Source organism: Pygocentrus nattereri, chromosome 16 (genome assembly GCF_015220715.1).
Source record: "Pygocentrus nattereri isolate fPygNat1 chromosome 16, fPygNat1.pri, whole genome shotgun sequence".
Lineage (NCBI taxonomy): Eukaryota > Metazoa > Chordata > Actinopteri > Characiformes > Serrasalmidae > Pygocentrus > Pygocentrus nattereri.
The window spans coordinates 21,051,426-21,078,844 of NC_051226.1; the positions used below are offsets into that span (position 1 = coordinate 21,051,426).

The window sequence follows — 27,419 nt, forward strand, 5'->3', positions numbered from 1 at the left end:
CTGCTACTTGTTACTTTTAATGAGGTGGATTTAAACTGTGTTAATGTACCTGAAATTTCTTGCAAGAAAACCAAACTGGCTGTTCAATACCTTATCCACAGTCACACAAATAAAGGTGCCAAAAAGGACTCTTTGGAGTGATGCCATGGAATAACTACTTTTGAATGGTTCTTCAAAGAAGCATTTTTGTAAATGTGATGTGAGTATGAAGAACCATTTTAAAGTTGAGCCTCCACATTGCAAAAGTTCCTTTCCAATTAGAGGTTTATACTACATACTCAAGCCAACCTTTATTTTAAATAATTAATTATCCAACGATGCCATATCTATAGCCTAGAAATAAATACAAACCGAGACTGTGCTTTGTTTACTAGCCCAGAAAACTGGTTCCAGAGCATGGTCTTAACACAAATGTAAGCACCTTCATTCTCCAAGAAAAAAAGCCTAAACTTTATTTCTTGTTCAAAACACTGTGTTTTGTACTGGCATCTTGTGCCATACGTATTTCATTTTGTCCACACTGTCAAAGTTGATGGATTTAATATTGTGGAAATGTGAAAATGTTCCATTTGGCCTGTTGCAACTATAAGAGCCCATTTTGTGGCACTTAACACATTTACTTTGTGTATGTTCACCTAACACTTCTCTGCATAAAATACATCTTTGGAAAACGAACATGGAGACGAAAAAAGACAATAATTTCATGAAATTAAAAAAGTGCAAGTTGTTATGTATGAAATACCTTTTAAATCGCTCAAAGCGAAAAAGAGTTTAGTTTCAGACCGTTGGTCTTGTGCCACTTTTGAAGCACAGGATAACAGCATACCACATTATATTTCCAAACCTCATTTTAGGTACAGTCCTAAGTCTTACATTTTTTCATGTTCATGTTCATCTAGCAGTCAAACCCATGGAATAAGCGATGCTACAACAACAGACTGTAGAGCTGGTCTCACATTCATCCACAAAGTTATGCAGTTACATCTGTCTAACACTTTTCTTTCTCTGTTTAGTCCCGTCTTGCCATGCTATCTATGAGTCACAGTGCAATCAGTGCAAAACAATGCATTTGCGATGCAGAGGCACAGAATGCTGATGATGTTTTTATGAAGACAGATGTGAAAATTGCTATTGGCAACCCTCTAACTCTGTTTTTCTATAACATCAGTGGAATGCAAAAGCCTTTATTGCTGCCATCATTTTGTTATAGAAAGATCAGACGATATTTTTGTGTGTAAAAGTGTTACAGCTTTGTTTTCGTATTGTGCATTTTATACATGTATTGATTCTTTTTTCACTACTTTGGGGCATAACTTGAATAAATTGCGCTATTACTATAAGACATTCATAGATTCCAATCATTATTGCAACTCTGCAGTTAAACACTCAGAGCTGGTCAAATTGTTATGTTATTCTTTTAGCACAAATGATAGCAGCTTCTCCTACAAAGTTCAGAAATAAAAAAATAATACTGTGTACAAGTGGTAACTGTTGCCATACACTGAGACACAAAAGTATGGGCACAATAACACTTCTCTTCAGCACTTTTAACTCAAAATACAACACTAACTCTTTCATTACAGTTTACTTTTTACACCATTTGAATATATGCAGCTGTTCTTTATGCTGTGTGAGCATTTCATTATAAATGGACCAATAGAAATGGGCCAGAATTACTTGCAATAAAATCTCATTACATTACCTTACATTAAATTTCACAGTGTTTCTCCTTTTCTGGGATATAAAGTTTTGTTACTATTATATTTTTTATATTCGAGGTATTTCAAAATCCTATGTTTTTTTTAATCAAAGCTGATGGTCTGGACTTTACCTCAGACAGACAGATAGTCACCTCAGATAGACCCAGTAGCATCCAGCTGCAGCTTTGCAGACCAAGTCCCAGGCTGGGCAAAACCTTAGCTTGGGTAGAAGAAACACCAGCTTGGCTACATGTTAGCCAATTAGCTATCTAGCCAAACTGTTGGCAATGTAGCTCATATGAACCGTAAGGCATAATGTTACAGTTAGGGTTATGATTAGTTACTTCCCCCAACCACATTTGCTACTGAAAATTGTTCAGAACAAAAGGGATAGATTTAGGGTAAGCATAAGAAAGAGATTTAGCCACACTCTCAACCACATTAGCAAGTTAGCTAGCTAACACACTTTAAGTCATTCAACCCATATGTAATTGTTTCATGTCTCTGCATTGCATGCTGGTTTATGCAGGTCTAAGCCGCTTTATAGCCATGCTGGTTGACAATCATGTCAGCATCCAAAACACAACATACTGTCATTGTTTTTGGAACATCTGTGCTCAGCAGCTACTCTCTACATTGTGTGAAAATTTCATAATGAACGGACGAACAGAAATGCTTCAAAATTGCTCATGTTACCTTAACTTACACTAAAGGGTAAGAACATTTTTGCTGCTTCAAATGACCATTTCATGGTGGTTACACTTGTTTTCTTTGGATTTTTATTTCTTTTTTGCCTGTGACTAGCTGTCACAATTGGCCCCTCCCAGTCCTCCATGTGCTTTTGTTTTGTTTTGGTCTTGTCCGTGTACTTTCTTTGTTTTGATTCTTCCCTATCCTGCCCGCTTGTTCCTAGACTCCACCCTTGATTGTTCTCACCTGTGTTTACCACCTGTGTCTTGTTAACCCTGCTGTATTTAAGCCGTGTGTTTTTCCCCTAGTTGTTTGCTGGTATTTGTAGTGTATTGTCTGTTTTGTATTGTGGTGTTTAACGTCGTTCTTCCGGCTTCTGTTGTGTGTTTTTCCTGTTTTCCTTTTTGTTATGTCTGTTCCTCCATCTATCCATGTTGACTGTCTGATCCTGGACTGTTTTGACCCTGACTCTGGATTTGCCTCTAATGAATCTCACTTCTCTCAGCATGCGTGTCCGCCTTATCATCGCTCCCCGATGTTGATCTGTTTTTCCTAGCAGGGTTACTACAACATATCTTCTCTGAAAATAATATTTGTGTTTTAGCTATCTAGCTAGCTGGCTAATTTATGTAGCTTGCTAGCTAAGCAAAAGCATTGCCCAGCCTTTAATCAGATATTAGCCGCATATCTTTATAGTTTATTGATCAGCTTTTAATTTGAATCTATAGATGTGGTCTTTAGAGCCTTTCCTATTTAAAATTATGTTAATCATTAGCCCTAGTTAAACAAAAACAAGCCCACTGGCTTTGCCCTTTTACATCCCAATGTCCAAAATACTAAACACAACTGATATATCTGTGCCATTGCTGAAGAACTGTAGCTAGACTGGACAAGCTTTACAAAATAGACACCTCATTCAAGCTAATGATAAACTGTCAAAATACTAACATTTAGAGTGTCTTGTACAGTTTTTATTTATTTATTTATTGTCCTGTAATCGACCCACCTAATTATATGACATTTTCATTTAGAACTTGCCTAGTTACATCTAGTTCTAATCCCAGTAGCATAGCATTTTAAATCAGAGACTGAATGTTACATATTGGAAAAAATGTACACAATATTCTTATAAAGCTTGTCCATCCTCATAGTTGGTATGAAAAAACTGCTTGTGTTTGCCCATAGCAACCCATAAATTCTTGCGAAAAGCATCTATTTTCAACCCATTATTTTGCCCATGTTGAGCCCCAGCTCAGTTTAAACCCAAAAAATTTCCAATGCGTAGCATGCATGAATATATTGTCTGGAATAACAGACATATAGGACTTAGTGACGGCTTTATCTCCAACAGAGGAATTACTGTGTTTTCTCAGTAAATTCCCTTTTTTAAATTAAAAGTCCTGAAAACTCTTTCAAAGTTTAGGAGTGTAAACATGCTTTGTATGAATGTTTGAATTTGTTTATATCAGCCTTGTATGATCTGTGAAGTGTTCGATCACATGGGGAGCATTCTTAAGATTTTTGGCTTGATTGCTCACAAGTATGCATAAACAAATGTCAAATTACAGAGAACACCTTTAAAACACAAATCCTAAACAGTGCTAGGAGTGGATGTAGGGAGACCAACTCGTGTGCTAAACGAGATAAATATAGTATCCATTTACCAACCATGTCATATTGTTAGACAAAGGCCTTACAATCTTATATTCTGACACACTAATACTAAACACCATGTACTTCTTGTGTATGAAACAAAGAATGTAAGAGGGTTTGCTGCATTACACAAACAATATGAGCCCCTGGAAACATTAAATATGTATCCAAGAAAACATCTAGCTATGGATTACCTCTATGCTGTCAGAATGCACTTTGAAATCCAGAACAATGCTTGAGTAGTGTATGCAAGGAGATAATGACTGAGTTACATTACCATGACCTTTTACTACTGTTAGTAATACTCTACATCTATTACTTCTACTACTACTGTTACTACTACTTCTGTTCTTCCTCCTTTAGTTAGTTCTATTACTACTTGCTATTACTAATTCTATTCCTACTACTACTGTTTTAATTTTTCTCCTACTACTAATATTCCTACTACTACTTCTATTACTATTGCTACTACATTTATTATTACTGCTGCTTCTAATCCTACTACTGCAGCTATTATTCTTCTTGCTAATACTGCTACTTCTATTCCTATACTAGCTGCTACTATTCCTACTACTACTACTACTACTACTAACTACTACTACTACCACCCCAATACTGCTACTATTCCTACTACTACTACTTCTAATACTACTACTACTACATGTATTACTACTGCACTTTTATTCCTTCTATTACTTTCTATTCCTACTACTACTACTCCAATACTGCTACTATTCCTGCTCCTACTACTACTTCTAATACTACTACTACTACATGTATTACTACAGCTACTTCTATTCCTTTTACTGTTACTTCTATTCCTATTACTCCTATTACTTCTATTACTCCTATTATTACTACTACTACTGCTTTTACTCCTGCTCCTACTACTGCTTCTATTTTTACTATTACTACTTCTGCTATGACTACAACCACTACTAGTAGTATCACTACTACTACCACTACTTCTTCTTCTGCTACTACTATTACCTCTACAATTATAATAACAATAGTGATAATTACAACAACAGGCTACTGCTACTGCTTCAACTACTGCTTGGGCTTTTCTACTATTACCACAGATATTTTAGGCATTCTACTACTTGTAATAGCCTATTATGTCGACTACTACGACCACTACTACTACCCTATTACTAGCTGTACTTCTCCTACTACTAATACCAACATGCGCTTGTTGTTGTGAACAGCCTCTCGCGTGTAGAGTCTGTCTGTGTGAATGGTACAGTCTGCTCGGTTCTCCTAATAAATCGCGCGCCCAGTCCCTTCCCAGTATTCCTCGCCTAAGCAGCGCTCTCGGTGCTCTCGGTGCTCTCGGTGTTGGTGTTGGGTGAATAAAGCGCGCGTGACTCGGTTTTTACTGCTCGCACCTTTTTCACACTCTTCGCGGTCTCGGGGTTGCGCGGCTAGGCGCGGGCGCGCGCAATTTCCTTGCTCTTGCGCTTCGTTCTTTTGCGCGCGTGTGGAGAGAGAGAGAGAGAGAGAGAGAGAGAGAGAGAGAGAGAGAGAGAGGCGCAGGAAGGCGCAGGGAGCTCGAGTCTGTCTCTCGCGCGCTACTCGCGGCCGGGCTCGGCGGATGCTCGGCGGGATACATGCGCGCACCCCGGCTGCTTCTGCGCCGCCGATGCACGAGGAAATATGCAGCGAAGCTCGGCCCTCTTCCTCCTACTACTCTTCCTCCTCACCAGCCTGCTCGGTCTCGGCTCGAGCTCCAGTTTCCCAAGTAACATCAACATAGGTGAGTGGAGGAGGCTCGTGCGCGGCGCGAATCTGCTCGATTCTCGCAGGCGCGCGCCTCGGAAGTTTGGGGATAGAGAGTGCCGGAGACCAGCAGAGTGGGCAAAACTTCACTTTAGTGGGGATTTTAACCACAGTGGACGTTTCGATATTACAATAAGTGTTTCGTTTATTATGGTGTTATGACCGCGTGCTCGGCACACATGCTTTTGATATTATTATATTGCTTTAGAGAGCCTGTTTGTGTTCGCTTTCTCCTGAACGGCTCCATTTCCCCCGGTTCTCTCTCTGCAGGGGGTCTGTTCCCGACCGACTCCCACGAGTATGAAGTGTTTCGGTTTGCGCTCTCTCAGCACCAGGAGGTGCCCAAACTGGTACCACAGGTGGACATGGTGGACACGGGCAGCAGTTTTGCCATGACGTACGCATGTAAGTCTCTTTCTGCGACATATTTGGGTGAATTTAGCGTGATGCTGCTGTTTTCGAGGTCACCTGTTAGCCGTTAGCAAGTCTTAACGCTGTCTGGTGAGATGATGCATTTCAGTTATGCTGTGGAAAACAGGCTGACTGGTCGACGGACCAGCGTGAAACAAGGAGAGATAAGCACGGAGAGGTGTTTGAGAAGCGAGCGAGGAATGAACGGTCATGCTCATGAATTGATTGGCTTGGTCTTAGCTGTGAAGTGGACCTGCTGGCCATAATACAGGAGTGAAACAGTTAGGCAGTGAATGTTCAGTATTCAGTATCAGGGGTCTCGTGCTTCGGTCCTGGAAAGTTTGTTAATTTCTTTGCTCAGATACTCCAAATGCATCTGTCGATAACCAGCTGTGGTAGGTGTGTTTGACCGTGAAAATCACCAAACTGTGCTGGACATTATCTCTTAGTATGAGATTACTTACTCATGCCAGCTCTATTAGTCTGTTATGCTCTTAAGACATGGGTGAAATGCAGTTTCATAAGTGAGAGAGATTATTCATTTTTCCTAACCACATTTAAGACATTTTGATAGAAGCAGCATCAAATGTAATCCATTTTCATCAAACTTTCATGCCGGTTACACAATCTTAATTAATTGGAATAAATGCAGTAGAACGTAAGAAAGCCTGTATCTTTTCATCTTTAAGCATGTTCACTTATCAGACCAAGCAAATCAGATATTCTTCTGATCCCTGAAAGAGACATTAGAAGGCTCCGCTGTTGCATTGTTGGGAAGATTACAGTGTGATTTGCTTAACATGAACAATCTTTTAACATCAAAAGGGATGGTGTTTGTGGAGCATGAAGGCGAGAGGTGCGTTGGTGCGCTCCGAATCCCGCTGATATTAGCAGCTCCTGACAGGCTGGATGGTGACAGCATCCTCACCCAAGACTGGGCTGGCGGTGTCACTCAGCGACTGCTTCTTGTTTGAAGTCAAAGGTTGACTCAGGCAACTGGCATTATTTATTTCAACTCCAGCCAGAGACTGCCTGAACAGTGTATGACCCCCATTGACGCACAGTTAGAAGACCCATGATCAAGGAGCGTTTGGGATGTTCTGATGACATCTGTAGGGATGAAGGCAGGGAGTTCTATGAAGACCTCCAGCAGAGCGTGGAACATTAGTGTGCCATGTTTATGATAGTGTATCTGTCAGTCTCAGGTAGAGGCACCACTAAACACTAGTATCAGTGCTATAGGTCCTCCTCCTAGGACATTCCCCTTTATACTTCTCCAGAATAAGAAATGACAAACCAAATGAGCCTGTGTGCAGAAAAACATTCTAGAGACTTGTGAAAAAATTTACCTATCCATGCTCCGCCCACAAATGCATTGTTCCTGTTACAAAGCGTTACAGAGCACTGGCAAATTCAACCAAGTTATAGTTGTAGTGCACTTTTTTGTTTAGTGCCACTACTAGAGATTGGTATCAGGTTGATTTCAGATGAAAATGGTGGATTACATATTGGAGGGACATAAAGAATTAATCTGATCCAGTTCCATAACAGATCTAGCCAGAAATACCACACACTCACATTATGTCATGTCATGTTGTTGGCTATAGTTAAATAATTAAAAAAGAAGAAGTGGTATTGTACCATCATTGTCCAGTACACAACATAGAAATAGAATTACCAGTTAAAAATGCTATGCTACTAAACTGGACCATGTTTTTGTAGCTAATTGAATTTATGCAAATTCACTGGTTCATTGTGCTAACATGCAAGCATTAGCAATTGCAGCAGAAAAACACCACACCCAGTGTATTGTCATCATAACAGTATTTTTGCAAAAATGCTGTTTCTAGGGTTAAATGGAATTGTTGTCAGTGCTCTGAAAAGCTTGTCCTTCCTAGCAGCAAACCTGTGGGCAGAGCTTGGAAAGAACAATCACATGCTAGTATGATACATCAGCCAGTTTATCTGGGCTTGCTGGTGGATCGTGTGCTCTGGGCTTTATAAGCAGTGAAGTTCCTTCTAGAGAGTTCTTCATGCTTTACACAAATTACATATCAGTGGTGCCCTCTGCAGCTTCTGTGATGCCTGCTGGGCTTTTGGAAAGGCAACATGATTGTCTTTTGGGGGTGTGGAGATATTTATGATTGATCCTGAGGATGATCGTGTTAGGTGTGAATGTGAAGCATATTGGGAGAGGGAAGACTTCAAAGTAATACATAGGTGCCACATCTGTGTGTGTGAAGTGTGAAAGCAATTTAATGGAGCTAATTACCTACATGACCACAGAGTCTTCTCAGTAGGGTCTGTTTTTGTGTCCTCCCCCAGATTATGAGCAAACAGGGGTATACAGATTTGCCACACCCCAATCATTAATCATTAGAGGGTACAGTGGTCATTAGATACAGTATGTCTACTCATTAGGTAGTACAGTGCTCTTTACATACAGTTTATACACTCATTAGGTAGTATGGCCCTCATTAGGTCCAGCTTAGCTACTCAGTAGGTACTATAGTGCTCACTGGGTACAGTTTAGCTATTGAATAGGTAGTATAGTGCTCATCAGGTCCAGTTTAGCTACTCAGTAGGTAGTATAGTACTCATTAGGCACTGTTTAGGTACCCATTAGGTGGTATAGTGCTTATTAAATACAGTTTAGCTACTCAATATGTAGTATAGTGCTCATTAGATACAAGTAAGTTACTCAATATCTAGTATAGCGCTCATTACGTACAGTTTAGCTACTCATTATAAAGTATTGTGCTCATTACATACTGTTTAACTGATGTAGTATCCATTAGGTAGTATACTACTCATTAGGTATTTTTAGCTACTCATTAGGTAGTACAGTACACATTAAGTATTGTTTCAATTCTTCTTATGTAGTAGAGTACTCACTTTGTACTGTTTAGCTACTCATTCTGTAGTGTAGGTACAGTTTAGCTACTCATTAGACAGTGAAGTACTCATTAGGTACTGTTCAGTGAAAGCCTCTCAGTGTATTTATTTAACACCTTCTTATTTAAGACCATGTTTCATAAAGTGATATTAACAGTGATATTCAGCCATTGGAACAGCGTCCATGACAGCAGGCAGACCAGCTTGACAGGGGTGACCACCACAATCACCACACCATCACTTCACCTATTAGCAGTGGTTACAGTTAATGAATTTTGACAAAGTCTAATTTGATGCTGTTTGTTCCATGTCTGACCAAACAGCTTTGTTAAAAGGCAAGAAGAGAGCACAAAATCTCCAAGACAAATGGCCTACAGGCTTTACCAAAACATGAAATGTGAAAAGGCAATAGGCAGTATCTATTCCTATGTGCAACTCTCTGGCTCAGCCAAGTATGATGAAAGAGGGGAGAGCAGTGTGCTTTAAAGACCATCAAAATGAAATTCTGCCCCTCATAATAAGATCCCAATCTTGTTTACTCCATTTTATATGCTCTGCCAATTGCTATCACACCAGTCCAGAGAAACTGAGAGTTATCAAAAGAGGAGAAAAATGAAAAAGAGCTTTTGGAAGTGTGATTAGAAGGGTGGTTTGTCTATTTCGCTGAACTCATCCACCACATGCACAAATATTTATTTGTTAGTTCTGGTAAGAAACAAGTACAAAGTCTTGACAGACAAAATGTTTGTCATCTATAACTAGCTCATCACTTTTACTGCATAGTTGAATATGAGATTCTTTGTTTTATTTGCTTTGCGTGTTTGTCTTTGCGCTTAGGTGCTTTGAAGCTGTTCTTCGGGTTTCATATAACAGTGCTCAACAAAAATGCTGTTTACCAGGAGAGGGAGAAAAAAACACTTCTTAAATAGCTGCTGTGGCCTATTATGCATTCTATTGTAAGTGCCTACGAAATGCCAATTCATGCCCTGAAAATGTCAGCCACGCAGTACAGCGGTTGGTGCGGTAATATAAATGTCTGTTAAACCCAGTAATTTCATGCTCATTTTGGTCTGTTTGTGTGTGCATGATTTGCTTGTCGGTTTCTGTCCTTCCTGAACCCAGTTCCCTAGCGAAAGATTAACTATTAAATAGACACAGGAATGCAAATGAAGGGTATTAGTCACAGTGCCCTGTAGTGAAGATACGCATTATCATAATCTGTCATTGAAGATGATTAAAAGAATAACAACACGTTCATACATAACTGATGTGGTGACCAGTGCATGAATTTATATTACACCGAAATGTGCATATCAAGTAGCGCTCTCTACAGTCATGTGAATTAAATGCTTATCAAGCCAGGACTGTAGTCCTTATTGAATGAGCAGTTGTGACTACATTTTTGCCCCTTTTTAAATCAAAATATATAACTAACCTTTCCTTTTATTTTCACTGCCAAGAATCAGCATTGTCTTATGCATTATCATCATCATTTTTAATTTGAGCATGTTTACATGTGTCTTTGAGCTGGAATGAGGCCTTTGCAATTTAAAAAAAATGACCTGATGTGTGTCACAGAGCAAGCAGTGATGTTAGTACATGAAGGGGATTCTTATGCTAACACATTCTCAGTGCAGTGCAGGTTTGCTATGACAGTTGCCTGAAAGGGCTGCCTAAGTTGCCTCGTCTCGAAGGAGCTCCGCTAATCGTTCAGCGCAGCCTGGCTCTGCCACGTTCATTTAATCTATTATTCATTGCATCATAGCTAAAGTGATTATTTTCCAAAGTTAAGATGTGTGCATATGCGGGAGCACTCCTCCCATGCCTGGCAGAAGTAAAAGGGGAGTGCAGTTGTTAAAAATCCATTTATGCTGGGAGGGGATTGGCAATATTTAACTGGAGCAGTACAGGTGCTCTCTGGGGTGGGGGGTGGGGGGGTGGGGGGTTGACAGGGGTAGAAAAATGATTAGAATTACCATAGCAAGGAGAACATAGCATATTCAGGTGATAGAGAAGTCGAAAATTTCAAGAAAACGAAGAATTTCAACCGGCATACCAGATGAACTGGTATATCGCCCATTTCTTCTCCAGTGACATTCCTTTATTTCTCTTTCTTCCCCAGTATAAATGATTTTTGCTGTAGTTAGTAATGGGAAGGCCTCTAGGCATCAGGCTTGCTTAAGGGGGAGCTTTTATTAAAATGTATTGTATATAATACCAAAAAAGTTTTATGACTGCTGAACACTTTTAGGTTCCATACACTCTGAAAGGTGCAAGTGGCATTGGACAAGACAAGGAAAAAACAGCAAACCCTAAATGATAACAATAACAAAAAAGGTAAAATTACCACTTTACTTTGCCACAATGCCATACAAAAAACTCTGTTAGTTCCCTAGGCTGGTTCTTTGAAGAACAAGTTTTGTAAATGAACTTTAAGAAGATCCTTTTAAAGGTTAAAAAAAAGTTTAAGGTGAAGGCTCTTTGAACTTCTAAAAGGACCATCACCTTTTAAAGGATTTTTATTATAAGGCATGTGTACATACATTTTTTATGTAAACAGATATGCTCTTTTGTATGAGAATTAAAAAATAATGAATCAAGAAACAATTAAGTGTGAATCCAAGAGACAAAATCCTAGTAAGGTTGACAAGTCTCAGAGACAAGGCCTAGTACAATTGCCAGGAAATTTATCTAGAGGGCTTTTTTGTGAACAACAGCTAATAAATTAGCAAGAAAGAGGATGACGTCTCTTTTACGTAATTATTCTGTTGTGTGCAGGTCACTTAACATTAACATTGAACCAACAACAATAGGAAAGCTTGAAATCAATAAAGAAGAAGGACAAGGGGGCTGTCTGAAATGTGTAGTGATTCAGAGATGAAGCAGCTAGAGGCCATTTGAGTGAGGAAATCACAGCCAGTGTAATGGAACTTTCCTGGCAAATGTGAATGTGTGCATCCCAGTAAAAGGCTGTGTGTTTGAACAGGCACACGCACCGATACACCCTAGGGGGTGCTTGAGCCTCTGCCCTTTTGCCCTCAGACATGACAAATGCCTTTTTTCGTCAGCATGTATAATAATTGTCCTTTATATGGCTGTTCTTCACGACACATTTCAGTCTGGCACAGTGCTGATGCCTGCAGAAATTTCTTTTCAGAAACCCTGACCTGTTACATGCACCACCTCAGTGCTGGAAATTCTGTCAGCAAAGCACTTATAACGAATTAAATTAAGTGTAACATTGCATTATCAACAACCAGTGATTTGGGATAATAACTTGCTTGATAAAGTTAATTAATTCCAGACTCTCAGGAGCTTTTAATTAGTTATAATTCCAAGGTGCATAACCATCAAGTAGCATAGTCAGTAACACTGCATTAAATGTTTCCAAATACAGTTTGAGGAGTAAAGATAATATTTTGGCGGTCTTGTGAAAAAAGACTCTATGTTTGGTTATCTGAAACATGATTACGTTGTCTCTGTTGATAAGGGTGATTAGAGTATGCTGTAAATTAAAGTTTAATTCACATTGCTCTTTTTCCCTTGAGGCCCTGCCCCACAGCATGTCTCTGTATGTGACACAAAGCCCAAAAATGTATCCCAATAATGTCCCTGGTTTTGAGTGTGAAAACACTAACATACTACTAAAGAAAGTGTCCTTTATTCTATGAGAGTGGATTGTGTGCTGCTATTGGAGTGATAATTGACATCTACAGCTGTACTGTCGCACAGAACATTGATGCTACATCCTCCTGAGAGTCCTCAGGAATTGTCAAGCCAAGCAAGATACAGAGCAAATGGCAATTGCTGAAAGCTGTTAATTAGAGCTGCACCTAATATCACATTGTTGTTATACTGCTGTGTGCTTCAATTACTGTGACTTGCTATGAAACTCATTCCACACTTAACATTTTCATGTGACATTTCAAAAGCACTTGTTTTGTTAAGACTTTTGTTGACTCATGTCTCATCTTAATGCCCGCCTTGCCTGAGAAGGACTCGGCCTTTTGGTTGAGTGGATACTACAAAAATGGGCTAATGCTTTTCTTGAAAATTAGGAACTGTACATGAACAAATTGCTTTTGTGATTTTGTGATTCAAGTCAGTTAATTGTGCTGGCTTATTAATTTTGGAACACAGCCACGTCTGGGTAGGAATTGTTGTAAATAACACAAATATCAAACAATATCAAACTCGTAAGAACCTTTTCGGGTGAATTGAGCTGCTAAACTGTGGTGATGCTGGCATTTTATTGCTATTTTAACACATCAGCCCTTTCTAACTTGTCATTTTGATTCTTACTGACAGACTCACATTGTGCATTGTGATTCAGATTTATCTTTCCGATATGAATCATGTGAAGGATATCCTGGCCTGCATAGACAAGGCACCTGCAGTGGCGTAAGGCTTTATGACAGGGCATTCATCTGATCAGGCCCTGTCGGCCCTCGTTTCTCCACATATCAGTCCCTTTATCGCCCTGACATGCAGCCAGGCCAAATGTCCGTAGCATGTCAATCAGCAAGGCTCCAAAGGGACCCATTGAGTCAGCTTACATCAGACCAGGACTCAGAACAAACAGTGCTTTGTGGATCCTCTCTTAGGATTACATGGTTTATCTGAAGAGTACTGAGGAGGTGTTACCTGCTCACTAACTGCAAAGGTGAACTCAACAAGTGATGACAGACTTCAGAGAGAAAATGTGTCCTGATGTAAAGGGGTATCCTGAGTGTGGGGCTTGCTCTCTGTCCTCAGCTACAGGTCATAATCTGATATCGTCACTCTTGGATCAGCTGCATGGCCTTTAGCAAGAACTTCCAGCTCTCAGAGGATTTCAAAATAAAGCCCTGTCAGACAGTGTAGGCTGTGTTTGGCTCTTGTGGCCTAGGTTGGCTCCAGGCGCTTCATTGTTGATTGCGTATGACAGGAATCTCATTAGCCTGATGTGGTTGGCTACTAGGAAAAAGAACCTGTCCTGAGGGGATCATGGAGGCAGCTGGGGATTTAGAGTGAGAAATCAGGCATGTTTATCTCATGATGTATTTCTCTGAGGGGCCGGATGACCTCTGTCCTTAACTGATATCATGAGATCAATGAGATGGCTTAGCTTTAGTAAGTTGTCTTAGCTGTATTTCAAACACATCAACACTGTACATGGTATGGTTGATGACAAAGAGACTGTTGTGGGTTAAAAGAACAGGAATTTAGCTGATAAAGCTTGTAGTTTATAAGTATGACATAGCTTAAATTAATTTTGCTGAATTTGTTGACCAGTTACCAGACCTAGCTGTCATAATTTGCATCCTCTGAAACCCACAGTGCTGATTACTGAGCTAGCCAGCTGCAGTAGACAAAGCTAGTTCACTGCTAGTCTATGGTAAATTAAACTAGTTTACTGTAGTTAGCTAGCTTTTATTTTTCCATTAGAATGCTGATTGCCTGACACAAACGTGTAGTTAGCAAAGGTAGAACAAAAAACACAACTAACGTCTGACTGGAAATCTCCAGTTTAATCTGGAGGTCTAATCCAAAGGTTTCCAGCACAATGTTAAGCAGAAACAAACACAGTTCCACTTAACAAAATAGCCATGCTGACTGTATTAACAGCATAGCCAGCCACTTGCTCTGCTCTTGCATTGTCAACCACTATCATAGCCCTAAGGTTTTCTGGACTATTTAAAGTAATTTCACCACTCTTTACTGATTTTGATTTGCTTCTCATGGGTTATTCAGAGTACAGTGTCTAAAATCTCTAGAATTCTGGAGACTGTACCAGAATGTGGTTAATTTTCACCTTGTTTGGGGCAAACGGTAGCATTAGTTATACTATTCCTATGTGAATTTTAATGTTTGCAAAACCCAGGTCTTTACTTTAGAATAGCTGTAAATGTTAAGTGTTTGTACTGGACAAGTGCAAACCTTCAATAGACATTCTTCCTGTTATTTGAATCCTTTCTCAAAATCTTTCTTGTAAGTGATACTTTGCCCCTAGAAGCAGAGATGTAAAATGACATCAAAATCATATTAGCATTGGACAGATGTTTATATTTCACCAATATTTCAAAACAATATTTGATGTAGTATTTATTGTACTTCGGAAATACGTGTTACATTTGTCTGCAATGCTAATCTAGGTGGATGTAGTTTCGAGTTCTACATTTTGCCAATGTTCATTTATCAGCTTCGGCAAAAAAGTGCATGGAAAACATCAGATCTCTCCATCTGCCCACAATTCCCAGATCCATGCATCTCTACTTAAAAGTCATAGATACCACGAATGATAACAAAGCATGATGTAATTTGATACTTATTCTTGCCTCACAGCTTACTGAAACATGCGGTTTCTAAAATTTCAGCTGATGAAATATGTTTGATTATGATATGATTTTACTGAAAGGTTGTAATTTGATTGTTTTATTTTTTTTCCACACGTGTCATTTTTTGACATTGAAACAACCCGGAAAAGTTGGAAGCACAAATTCAAAACTGTCAAAAAAGAATGCAAATCACATGTAAATGTAATTTGCTGTATAATTCACTATATGTAAATATCTATATATCTGAATGTGATATATAGAGTACAACCCTGCCACATGTTTGGTTCTCTCAGGAAATCCATGCAGGTCTTCATTTTTCCATCTAAAGATAGGGTGCATAAAAACAAAGCATAGGCTCCTAGAGCAAACCGATGCACCCACTTCCCTCAGATCTAAACAAGGGAGCCTGGAGATCAGAGGAGATCGTTCACCTCTGGACCCGTCTGTCGCGAACATCGCACCATCCACAAGATCGCCTCAGGCCAAAAGCTGTTTTTCTCCCCTGTCTGACTTCACTACACATACGACCCTGTACGCACGAGCACACAACCCTGCAAAAAGTACACCCTGCCAATCTTTCCAAGCACCACTGCTTTGGAATCTGTTAAAACATGTTCTTTTATCTGACATTGGAAGAGGAAAGACTGATAAAAAGAAGCTGTGGTTTGTGTTTGGAAATATAGTGTTATCTCTTCAAATGATACAGATAATGGCTTTGTGCAGCCCTGCACTGCTGTTTTATCTCCTGCAAAAAAGATAAGTATCTTGAAGTAATGACAGAACATTTGTTAATTTGTGCTATCAGTGCAATGGCTGGGAGAATGCTGCTGATTTGTATGGAGGATGATGTATGAATGGAGCTGAGGGTGGTGGGCGGAGAGTGAAATAGTAGAGACTTGCTGCTAGAGAAGCTATTCCCAGAGGAGAGTGGGCTGTTCTGGTTTGGTTTGAAAGTTTGCTTTGCCTGGAGGTAAGATTTCAAGTTCATATGTGTCACTGTAGTAGCACAGCTTTCATTCACGTTCTTCTGAGCCCACAGGAACAGATGTGGTTCAATGCAAATGACAAGACACTGCTGCAACAATGGCTTATTGTGTCAAGTGTGATGCTTCAGTTTGTGAGAATGATGTAACTTTATGTTAGAAATCCATCACATCCACTGTAAGATATCTTGATTGGGCCAAAAATAAATAATGGCTTAAAATGAATGATAACATAGACCAAAATATATGCTTAAAAAAGATGATTTTCAAGGGTTCTTTTGTAAAGGCAATGCTTATATATAGAACCATCACACCTCAAAGATCCTCAAATGGTTCTTTGCAGTTCAGAAAATGGTCCTATTTATGTGTGCTATTCTAATTATGGTACAGTTGCCTCTACTGGGGTATGATAAAAAGTTATTATTATTATTATAAGTTATTCTCTATTGCAAAAATTGAATGATGAAAAATAGTAATACAGCAAAAAGAATCCAAAATATGGCAGCAAGGATTGACGCTTCCTCATCCTGTTTGTCTGAAAAGTCTTAAGTGTGTGGTGTGAAGAGTCTCTCTTCTCTCTACACACTTGCTGTGTTCCCTCCTTATCTGCTTAAAAAATACAAACAGCTTGCAGAGTCCTGGCAGAGACCTGGGTCCCATTAGTCTCTCAGAGCCTGGCTTTCAATATGAAAACATGCTCTTGCAGAAGCACCAAAACATCTGCCCTCTCCTCAAAATGTGACTCTTAAAAATATAAAAATATAATGAATGACCATTGGTCAATACTTTGTCCCCTGTTGGGCACCAATCTGTGATCTCTTATCATTATCGGAGGAGGAGGCAGTTGACTGGCTGAAAAATGAAGGCGATAGCATGGCTGTTGTGTTGTGAGAAGGACCACTATTTAATAAAAGAGAAGACAGTGACCTTGTTGGTATTGGCATAAAGATGTATCCATTTTTTGTACCCATGATTTGCATGTTTTAGAGTGGAGATTGTATTTTTATATTTTTAAGATGTGTAGTAGCCCTGCATTTTTTAGGTGAATAATATGATATGATGATGATATGAATTTTCATTACAGTGAGCTGAGAATGGTCCACTTTAACAGCGTACCACACGTTGAGGGAAAGGCTTTTGGGGCTAATTCTGAAAACCAGTCTAATATTGCTGATTTACCTTCAAAAACATAATAACACAATAATAAGATTTAGATTAGATTCATTGTATTATATTAATAATGTTATAACCCAACTGTTATTTCCCCCGCTCGATGGAGTTCCAGTGTTGAATCTAAGTATTTGACTGTTGCTGACACAATTGGTTCTACATCAACAATCTGATTGGTCACGGCTCAGCCCATTTGCATAAAGTTTGCTTTTATCAGCCCATTATGTGACAGAAAATGTGTCCTCTAAACATCTTTTGAACCTACGTGACACTGACGTCAGAGTGAAGGCACCTTAAGGCCTCTGGACGTGCAGATAAGCAATGCTCATATGGAGCAGAAAGAAGCAGAGAATTTTCTTTCAGACAAAAACAATTCACATCTCATATGCTATCATAAATCATTTATATCATAAATCATACAAATAATCACATAATCACACAGTCATTAAACATAGAGGCCACTGCTTAATAAATAGCTATAATTATAGCTAGCCAGTCCTTCACTTTAACACCTCTATAATCCTTGTTAAAGACTTGTTCATGACAAATATGGCAGCCTCATTTAATGAAGATAGGTGTAATACAACTGTGTAGAACTAAGATATATAAAGATATTTTCTGAAGCTTTGGATTCTATAGCAGTCCTTCATAATTTCTCTTCTCAGGTAAAAACTATTCAGGAGTGAATGTTTTGGTGATGGAGTTGCCCCTGACAGCTACACTAATGTCTGGAAGCCCTTAGACTACAATCAGAATGGAGTGCTGTGGAAATGATTGGCTCTGACCAACCTAGCTTTCTGGAGCTGTTACATGATTCATTAGAGCAGGATGACTGAGCTGTGTTTGAAATATTCTTGTCTGTGAAGGGCTTTTCATGTCCCTGGATCTGAAATCTAGCTTCTATACCTCAATCTTATAACTACATACCTAACATATAACTTATAATAGTAGTTACTGAATAATTCATAGGATCGGATACTGAATATGGAATAATAAGTCTTAAGATTAGTAACTAAATAATAATTGAATATCCATAACTGGGTTAAAAGGACATTCACTATATAACGTAGTAGTGTGTGTTGGTGATTGAACTGAAACATTATTTCAGCAAAACTTTAATCAAAAACTGACAGAACCAAGCCATAAGAATGTTATATGCAGTGAAGAGTTGATAGATTATGTTCAGTAATACAGTCTAACGGACATGTTACCATTACTGGCTATTCTCATGACAGATGACAATGATTCATGTGATAACTAGACACGTCATGACGTTTGACATCTGCCATGACATATTTATGGCGTGGTTATCACAATGTTATGTAGCAAGGTTCAAGTAAAATACTTTTTGCTTTTTCAGCATGTGTAATTGTGAAAATTGTCAAATGAGGTATCTAAACCGTGCCCAGAACAGGGCTTCCTAACTTTCTGTTGCTCCTTTTCAGTTTGCTCCCAGTTCTCTAAAGGAGTCTACGCCATCATTGGTCTGTATGACAGGAAGACCATGAACATGCTGATGTCATTCTGTGGGGCTCTGCATGTCTGCTTCGTCACACCCAGCTTCCCCATCGACACCAACAACCAGTTTGTGATCCAGCTGAGGCCTGAGCTCCAGGATGCCCTGATTTCCCTTGTGGAGCATTACAAATGGACCAAGTTTGTCTACATGTACAGCTCTGACTCAGGTAGCCTGTTTCCTCTCAGATAACATGAAGTTCTTTATACTTCAAAAATATTCATTTGCAGAAATAATTCTTTCAAGAACCATCTTTTGGAAGGCTATTTAGGGAATTAAGTATTGTTCTTTTAGGGCACTGCTACAAAGACTCCTACTCTTTGTTTCTTTATAGAGTTGGTACATTTCAGCATAGCAAAACTGCTATCTTATGCAGGGGCAAGAATGATGCACATCATTATACCTGCCCAAGAAAGTAAAACAAATTCTAGGGGGATGTGACCGTTTCTATGCTGGTTTTCTCTTGCAGTATTTAGCCTATACTGATTTTTAATGAGGAGCTTTCTGGAGCTTGCAATGAGAGCTTTGTTATGTTGATATGCTCTGCAGTGCTGTTGGGCTTGGCATTGAGTGTAATGGCCTTTATGCTATAGTCTGATGTTTCCAGTGCCTCCAGTGCAGTAGGCTCAGTTTCAGCTTATTGGGAACCACGAGACACCAGTGTGTAAAGGCCAATAATTTCATGTAGTCACATGGCTAATGGAAGATTGTCTTCCTTACTCACTCAACTCACCATAACTTAATTTACTTGTAAATAATTATATTTACAACTAAATCTAAAAAAGGAGTGAAACAATTGTTTTCTTTGTTGAGTGAAGTCAATTGGTGAGGTTTATGAAGAAATCCATTTAGATATGGGTGATAAGTTCAAAGTATCAGTGAGACTATAGTAGCAAGTTTTAATTAAATGTGAAATCTTATCATAGCATAATTTCCTTATATTATTAAATATCTTTATGATGTAATATATAAAATGAGGTATCACCAACATAGAACATAAAAACATTTTTAAAAACTTATTTTGGTTTTCGAGCTGACACTTTTAACATGTAGCTCATATTCCATCCATTCTGTATAGTGTTTCATAAAAAATAATGATTGAAATTTTAAACATTATAAGTAAATGTAAATAAGAAATGTAAATGTTAAATATGAATGTAACTCTTAAGCAGCGAGATATTCATTTGTGTTTCTGTGCAGTTTTACTGTTTCATTGTGTTCACTATATTCAGTGCACTAAGGGATTTACAGTCTGAAGCTTAGAGAGGCACCTTGATTTGTGACTCGCTGTTGGAAAGGCACTGCATTCCTCAAATCTCCTTTCTGAGATTTCTTGATCCTATTCCATACATGCCTGCTGCAGTGATTGGCAAGCCACCAGATTGCAAGGCGAAAGCAAGACAATGTAAGGACAGTGGAGAAAGACAAATGACATTATGTAATATGCAAATCCTTTATTTGCATATGAAACATACCTCGTGTTGGGTGGCTATTTGTTTAGGAAACTCTATGCATGAGCCGCTGCACCAGTGGGATAATTAATTGACAGGTTTGTCAAGCTAATGTTCGTTGTTGCTGAACTGATCAAGGTTAGAGTGTAGTGTGGCACTCATGTTGAAACACCTCTGGAACCCCCCATTCTACTGTTGCCTAGATACAGCAGTGCTCTGGCTCAGGGCTATTTTGAACCTTTTAAGTAACTCCTTGTGTGTGTGTGTGTGTGTGTGTGTGTGTGTGTGTGTTAAAATAAATTCTATTCAAACAGCAACAACAGACCCAAATTGAGGCTTAATATTTCACATGGTTTTTACATTTAGACCCTTTTGTATCATATGCAGATCAATCGCCTTTGACATTTCTATATGTTCTTGTAGCTCAAAACTCTTTTAACCATTACAAGTACACCTGTCACAGTTATTACATAATTGCCTGGTTGTGGTTATTTGTGCCAGTTGCTAATATTAAAGCTAAACTCAATTATTTTCATCAGTTGTTAGCTTTTTCACATGTCTGTCTTCAGCATCAGCATATAAGAAAGATATCTAATCAGCCAATTTGGCCACTTGAAGTTTGACTGTTAATTATTATAGCATGTTTTTCATTTTCTTCACAGCAAAACAAGCAGACAAATTTGATGCCAAATATAAATAGAATGTGAATGTAAACAATTATATTACCTACTAATTATGTAGTAATTATTCAGTTATATTCAAATAGAATTGCAAAAGACAGTAATAACTGCAGTCTTCAGACTCACCGCTGTCATTAATAAATGATAAGGAAAAACTGGCCATTGCTTTTCAGTAAAGTTCAGTAAAGCTCTTTAATCCAATGCTACCTTTGTTTTCTGCCATGTGAGTAAATTCTTTGGTAATAAAGGCAACATGCACAAGGATTGCTAGCTTCTTCCACATGTAGTCAAAGCACAGCATAGTAGGTGTTTGTATATAAGTCAAATTTAAAAAATAGTTTATGCTTTTTTACGATACTTGGATAAAATACAATCCATACACCTGCAGTAAGAACTTTGTAGTGTAGCAATGTAGAGGAACATGATGCTGCACAGAGCTTTTGGGCTGGGCTCTAGGTGTAGTGGCCTTTACACTAAACATTTACTGGCGTGCATTTTGGCAAAAATTTGTTGGATCACTGGAATGATTGATGGATTAATCAAAACACCCACAGAAACTCATCTGGAACACCTGAGATTAGGATGCTCACAACAGAAAAACTAAAACTACATGTGATTTATGGCTCATCTGCAAATTGCAGCCTTTTGCAACGTCAATGCTGCAAAGTCCAAAATTGCAATAACTATTAACAAAACAATATATTGGGCAACACCGGTACAGTCTTATCTTTTTCAGTGCCTTGGGAACAGTAGGCCTAATATCAGTCTTAGGTTACGAGGCCCAAGGCACTTCTTTTTCAAACTGATGGCACAGGAGAGTGAGCATCATGTGGCGATGGAGGGTAATTAAATGAGCACAGCTCCGAAATGACCACTTACTAGTCCGCACAGATGTTTCCCAAGTTAAACTGTAATAAGCTGCAGAGCTAGAGCTCCTCCCTCAAAGATCCAGAAAATGCAGTCAGGAAAAATTGCCTCACATCAGGAGTCAGCTTTGTGATGGGAACGAAAACAGCATCCGGAATTGGTCTCAAATGGATATGGATGGAAATGGAAATTGAATTTGTGTGTTTTCCATGACATTTGGTGAACGTGTGATGCACAGGTAAGTTCGACACTAGTCTAAACCCCCTTCTTCCCGGCCTTTAGCTCATCTCCCTTCGCTTCCTCTCTTATCGGCGCTGCTGCAGGAGCGTGACACGACACTAAAACGCGAGACAGATAGCACGCCGTGTCCATCTCTCTCTCTCTCTCTCTCTCTCACTCACTGTCTCTGTCTCTCTCGTGCTTTCTCTCTCACACTCTCCAGCCTTATCTGCAGGTTAGTGCTGCTTAGTGGGCGATAAAGCCGCTTTGCTCGCCGGTGTGAGGCAATTTCACAGCTGCCGAGACCTGCTCCAATGTGGCTGGCGAGGAGAGTGCAACAGCATGGCCAAAAAGCTGGGAAAGCATTTTGAAGCGCGATAGGACACAGTGTTTTAATGAACGGCGTCATGGACAGCTCTCCGCGCTTTAACACTTGACAAGGCCGGTTCTGGTGTTTTGTTGCATAACCAAAGAAGCCCACTCTAATTAGCAAGTCTCTGATTAATCTGTTACTATGTGAAGATGAGGAAATGTACAAGAATATGGAGAATATGGCATTGAGTGTGCACAACATGTTCACTGTTTTATGTTCCGATGTTGCTGTTGGAAAGCAGATTTAGATTGTTACTGTGGGATACTGGAACACAGCAAATATTCTACATATTCTATTTGAATAACCTCTTAAATGATTGTAGATGACCAAAGTGCATCATGGAAGCTGACTTGAATGAAAGGGTGGGTGATACAGCAAAAATTTAAGCACTTCAAGGCATTTTTCTTGATACATGATGTGTATCATCAGTATTAATGATACAAATGATTAACTGTTAAACTGTATTTAAAGTGTAACTTCAGCCTCAAAATTACTGCTCAAACACTGAAGTAATTATTGTCATGTTGGTTAGCTTACATAGGAACAGTGACCTGGCCATTTACAACATTAGACACTGTAAAAAATGATATTAACATTAAAGAGGGTAAAATGTAAAAATGCATTGTTGCATGTGTACATGCTTATACCATTTAGTGAACACCTTCTAATGTCTCAGTGCATTAATATTATATATATATATATATATATATATATATATATATATATATATATATATATATATTATAATATAATATTAGTATTCACTTGATGCGTGTGCTCAGAAGTGTGCATATATTAAGTATGCATATATCAGGCAAACAGATTTTAGAACCACGAGTATCCATTTTATAATTTATAGTTTCATTACATTCTTGATTTTAGGCTTGCCAGTTAGTGGTTAACTGACTAATGACAGTCAGTTATCAGTCAAAAGATTTAGCCAAAATTTACATACCTGTTATTTAATGTTTCTTACGTTTGATGTGATGGAACAGACAAAAAGACTTAATGGTACCATCCATCCATCAATTTGCTAAGCCGCTTCTTCGGGTGGGGTGCTGGAGCCTATCCCAACAGTCATCAGGTGGGAGGCAGGATACACCCTGGACAGGTCACCAGTCCATCGCAGGGAAGACAGACAGACACAGACAGTCCTTAATGGTACCATTAAAAAAAAAAAAACTATGAATACAGTATTTTTATTCAGTGTTTATATTCTACACTGCTTTATATCCACCTGATATTAGTATCAGTATTAGTAGCATCAATATTAGTATCGATATTAGGTAGGATATTAGTATCGATGGGTGTCTGTATTGGGCTGATATTGGCAAAGAATGCCAGATATCAGTGCAAAAATTAAATTAATTGGAAAAGAAAAAATGGTCTTGTGTCATCTCTGTCTCTGTGAAGTGCAACATGCAGTTGGTTAATGTTCTTAAAATACTATTATAAATAATGTTAAGCATTATGCAACATGATCATATGTGACATAATTTGTCACGATAATCATAAATATTGTCATATTGCCCACTCCTACTTAAATGTGAGTATGTAGCTGGATTAGAGCACTGAAAAAATGCATTAAATTGAATTAAGTCAAATGTGTATATTATTTCCATATGAATAAAATATATCAGCACAGTTATTGCCAAATGTAAGTAACTGAAAGACACATTTGTACAAATGTGATATATTTTATTCATATGGAAATTATGCACATATTTGAGTCAAAGAGACTATGAGTCAAGTAGTGCATTACTTTTTTCAGTGTATGTTTCAGAATCTTGCCTCTGCATTCTCTTTGTAGGTTTTGTACAGCTTTTCCAACCCTGTCTAAATATACTTCTACATTTTTAGTAAATGATATGCATTGTTAATGTATTATGCTAATGAAATGCAGTAAGGCCAACATTAGTAGACTGCTTAGCCCATCAGTAGCAGTAGTGTGGACTCTCAGGTTTTTGGCTGCTTAACCCAAAATTAAATAACAGCTTGGGGTCCCTGAGATATGGTGAAAACAGAAATAACCAATAGTTTCTCTACTTTTTTATTGACAAAAGCTAAGCAAATAGTGGATCTCTTCAAACTTCCTTGTGAAGTGGCTCAAGCTCAGTGTAACAGCTGGGAGTGTTGAGGCGGACGCATGTGCGAAGAGAAGCGAGATTTATTAAATGCATATCCATAATCAGGGTCAGAACAGTCCATGGTGAGAGAGCCAATACGGAGAGCAGGAGGGACAGACATGACAAAAAATGAAAACAGAACTCCAAACAGGCCAAAAAACCTCTTCAAACAATACATACACTTCACACACAAACCTTACATCAAACAATCAGCACAATCAAACAAACACCAACGAAAACTAGGGGCAAACACAGGGCTTAAATAATCACAGGGATGAGGAGGGACACAGGAAACAGGTGAAACGAATCAGGGGTGGAGTCAAGAAAAGAAGGGGGCAGGAACCAAAACAAATGCATGGGGAAGATCAAAAGTAAACAAAAAGCACATGGAGGAGTGGGAGGAGCCAATTAGCACTCAGTTTGCTAGCAGCTTAAAATGACTGCAGTGATGATCTAGTACTACTACAATTGTTCATTTCCATTATATGATTTGCCATCTAAGCTCATTGATAAATGCAAAACCATCTCGTTGCATACATTTGCTTATCAATCTAGTCTCTGTAATAGTCAGTTAAGGTCAAGTTTATGAATTGCACTTGCATATGGTTTATCATGGGTGCCAGATGGGGCAGATTTATGTCTCAGGCTTGCACACCCTCATATTTCAGCAGCCACAGGGTCAGTGGTTGGGGATCCGTGTCTGATTGGCTGGCTTGTTTGTATTGCTGGTGTTTGGGCTGCTTAGATGGCAGTGCTTACAAACACTGCTATGAGGATACTGCAGGTGCCTGTATTGATCTGCTGTCTGCTTTGAAGGTGCGATGCACTGTGCCTCAGGTAGAATTTGACTCTTGCTGTTGCTTTGAAGTTGAAATTCTGCTGCATTTAGCATGTCCTTCATATTGACCAGTTAGCTTAACATTAAAGAGTGTGGGACAATTGCAGAGTTGGAGTGAAGAGCCTTTGATCCCTTGCTTCAAGACAGAGTCTGTCAGCAAACTCGGCTGATTCAGTCAGAATTGCATGAATTTCCTTTTTGAAGTCAATCATTGCAGCCAGCAAGCGCTCACTTTAAGCATATTTAACATGCAAAATTACCAGTATTGATAACATACTATCTTATTGTATACAGCTTACTTCAGTGTGGTTCAGTGTGGTGTTAACCCTTATAAGTCTAGTTGTTTTTTTTGTACTGTTGCATAAAATTATGTAATTATGTATTTGGTTATGTAATGATTTGCATTTATGTTTATATACTGTATCTTTAATTACTGTATATTACACTCTATATCTTGTACTTTTATCTCAGTATCACAAGGGATGGATACACACATGTGTAAGGGATGGTTTTTCTTTCTATGAAACAAGACTGTATGCATAACAGTAATCTAGAAACAATTACAACACAACAGCTACTTTAAAGAAAAGATCTGGGCAAAAAATCTAATTTAACACAATTTTCTACTTATCTTAGATGGAGTTGATCAGCCAAGACATGTTTAGGGTTTAAACTTTCCTCATTTAATTTAGAACTAGTGTGGTGATGCTGAAATTGCTAATAAACATTGAAACTCAGTAGTCACCAAAAAGCCCAAATCCTTATCATAAATACGTCCCCAAAATTTCTCTCAGCCCATTCAAACCGCATCCAGGTCTTAATTAATGCCACACAGACCCAATATGATCAACATGATTTTGGACATAGTATGACCTGTCTGTGAACAAAACTATGTTGTGTGGGCAGCCGCTTTAGTCAATAGGGTCTGTAGTATTCACAGACCACCTCAGAAATTGGAGTATTGATTTTCAGCCAATGTTGTTGACAGTGGCAAGTGTCTCTATGTTCTCAGATTTTTAGTTTTCTACATCATTAAGTGCAGTTGCTTTTCCACTTGGAAGTATGGCACTGCATGGTACGGTCGCAAATCGGTGATCACAGATTATGTTGTCATTTACACTGCCAAGTGACCTGTGCCATACTTGAGTACCTGTGCTGAATTTGGTTATTCTTTTTGCCAGCGTACTGAAATGTATAGGTGAAGCCAGATATAGTGCAGATTAATGACTGGTCAAAAACTCAGAACCAACCTTTAAACAAAATAAGCTGTCTATAGAGTCAGTGTCTGTTACACTAGGGAAATCATGGAAATCAAAACTCCAAGCTCCTCCATTATTGCCACCAATGCATGAGTCTATTTTTAACAGTCATGTCGCATGTAAAATTATGTGACCACAGCACAGCTTTCAGAGGACCCCAACTGTACTCACAGTAGGAAATGCAAACAGACACACATACTTGATGATGGGGTTAATAGTTAGGAATTCAGATTACTAACTGTAGTGCACTCCCCAGTGGAAAGCACTGTTAAAGGGAATGCTCTTAAAAAACATGACATTTTATCCTTGTCAAAATTTCCTTCTAACACTGACTTTTTTCACAATTAAAAGATAACTCCCCCTGTGCAATCTAACACTTTGAGCTGTTACATGACTTCAGAACTCCACATTGTGCATTAAAAATCACCGATTTGAAATAACCAGCCAGGCTGATTGCAGGAAACAGTCTACTGAAAAGAAATGGAAACATTT

At 38.7% G+C, this 27,419-nt stretch overlaps 1 protein-coding gene across 4 annotated transcripts in view; it reads left to right on the forward strand.

The window, feature by feature from the left end:
* Positions 1-5,339: 5,339 nt before the first annotated feature.
* Positions 5,340-27,419, forward strand: part of gria1b (glutamate receptor, ionotropic, AMPA 1b) — a 79,186-nt gene continuing 57,106 nt past the window's right edge. For 3 of the 4 annotated variants that reach the window (XR_005131631.1, XM_017718338.2, XM_017718339.2), the window contains exons 1-3: positions 5,341-5,799; positions 6,093-6,227; positions 19,044-19,283. Coding sequence is in view for 3 of the 4 variants with exons in the window: in XM_017718338.2 (XP_017573827.1) it covers positions 5,700-5,799; positions 6,093-6,227; positions 19,044-19,283 (475 nt within the window). In the remaining variant the exon portion in view is untranslated. Of the gene's footprint in view, positions 5,800-6,092; positions 6,228-19,043; positions 19,284-27,419 lie in introns of all 4 variants that reach the window. The other variant, XM_017718341.2, reaches the window with a different exon arrangement.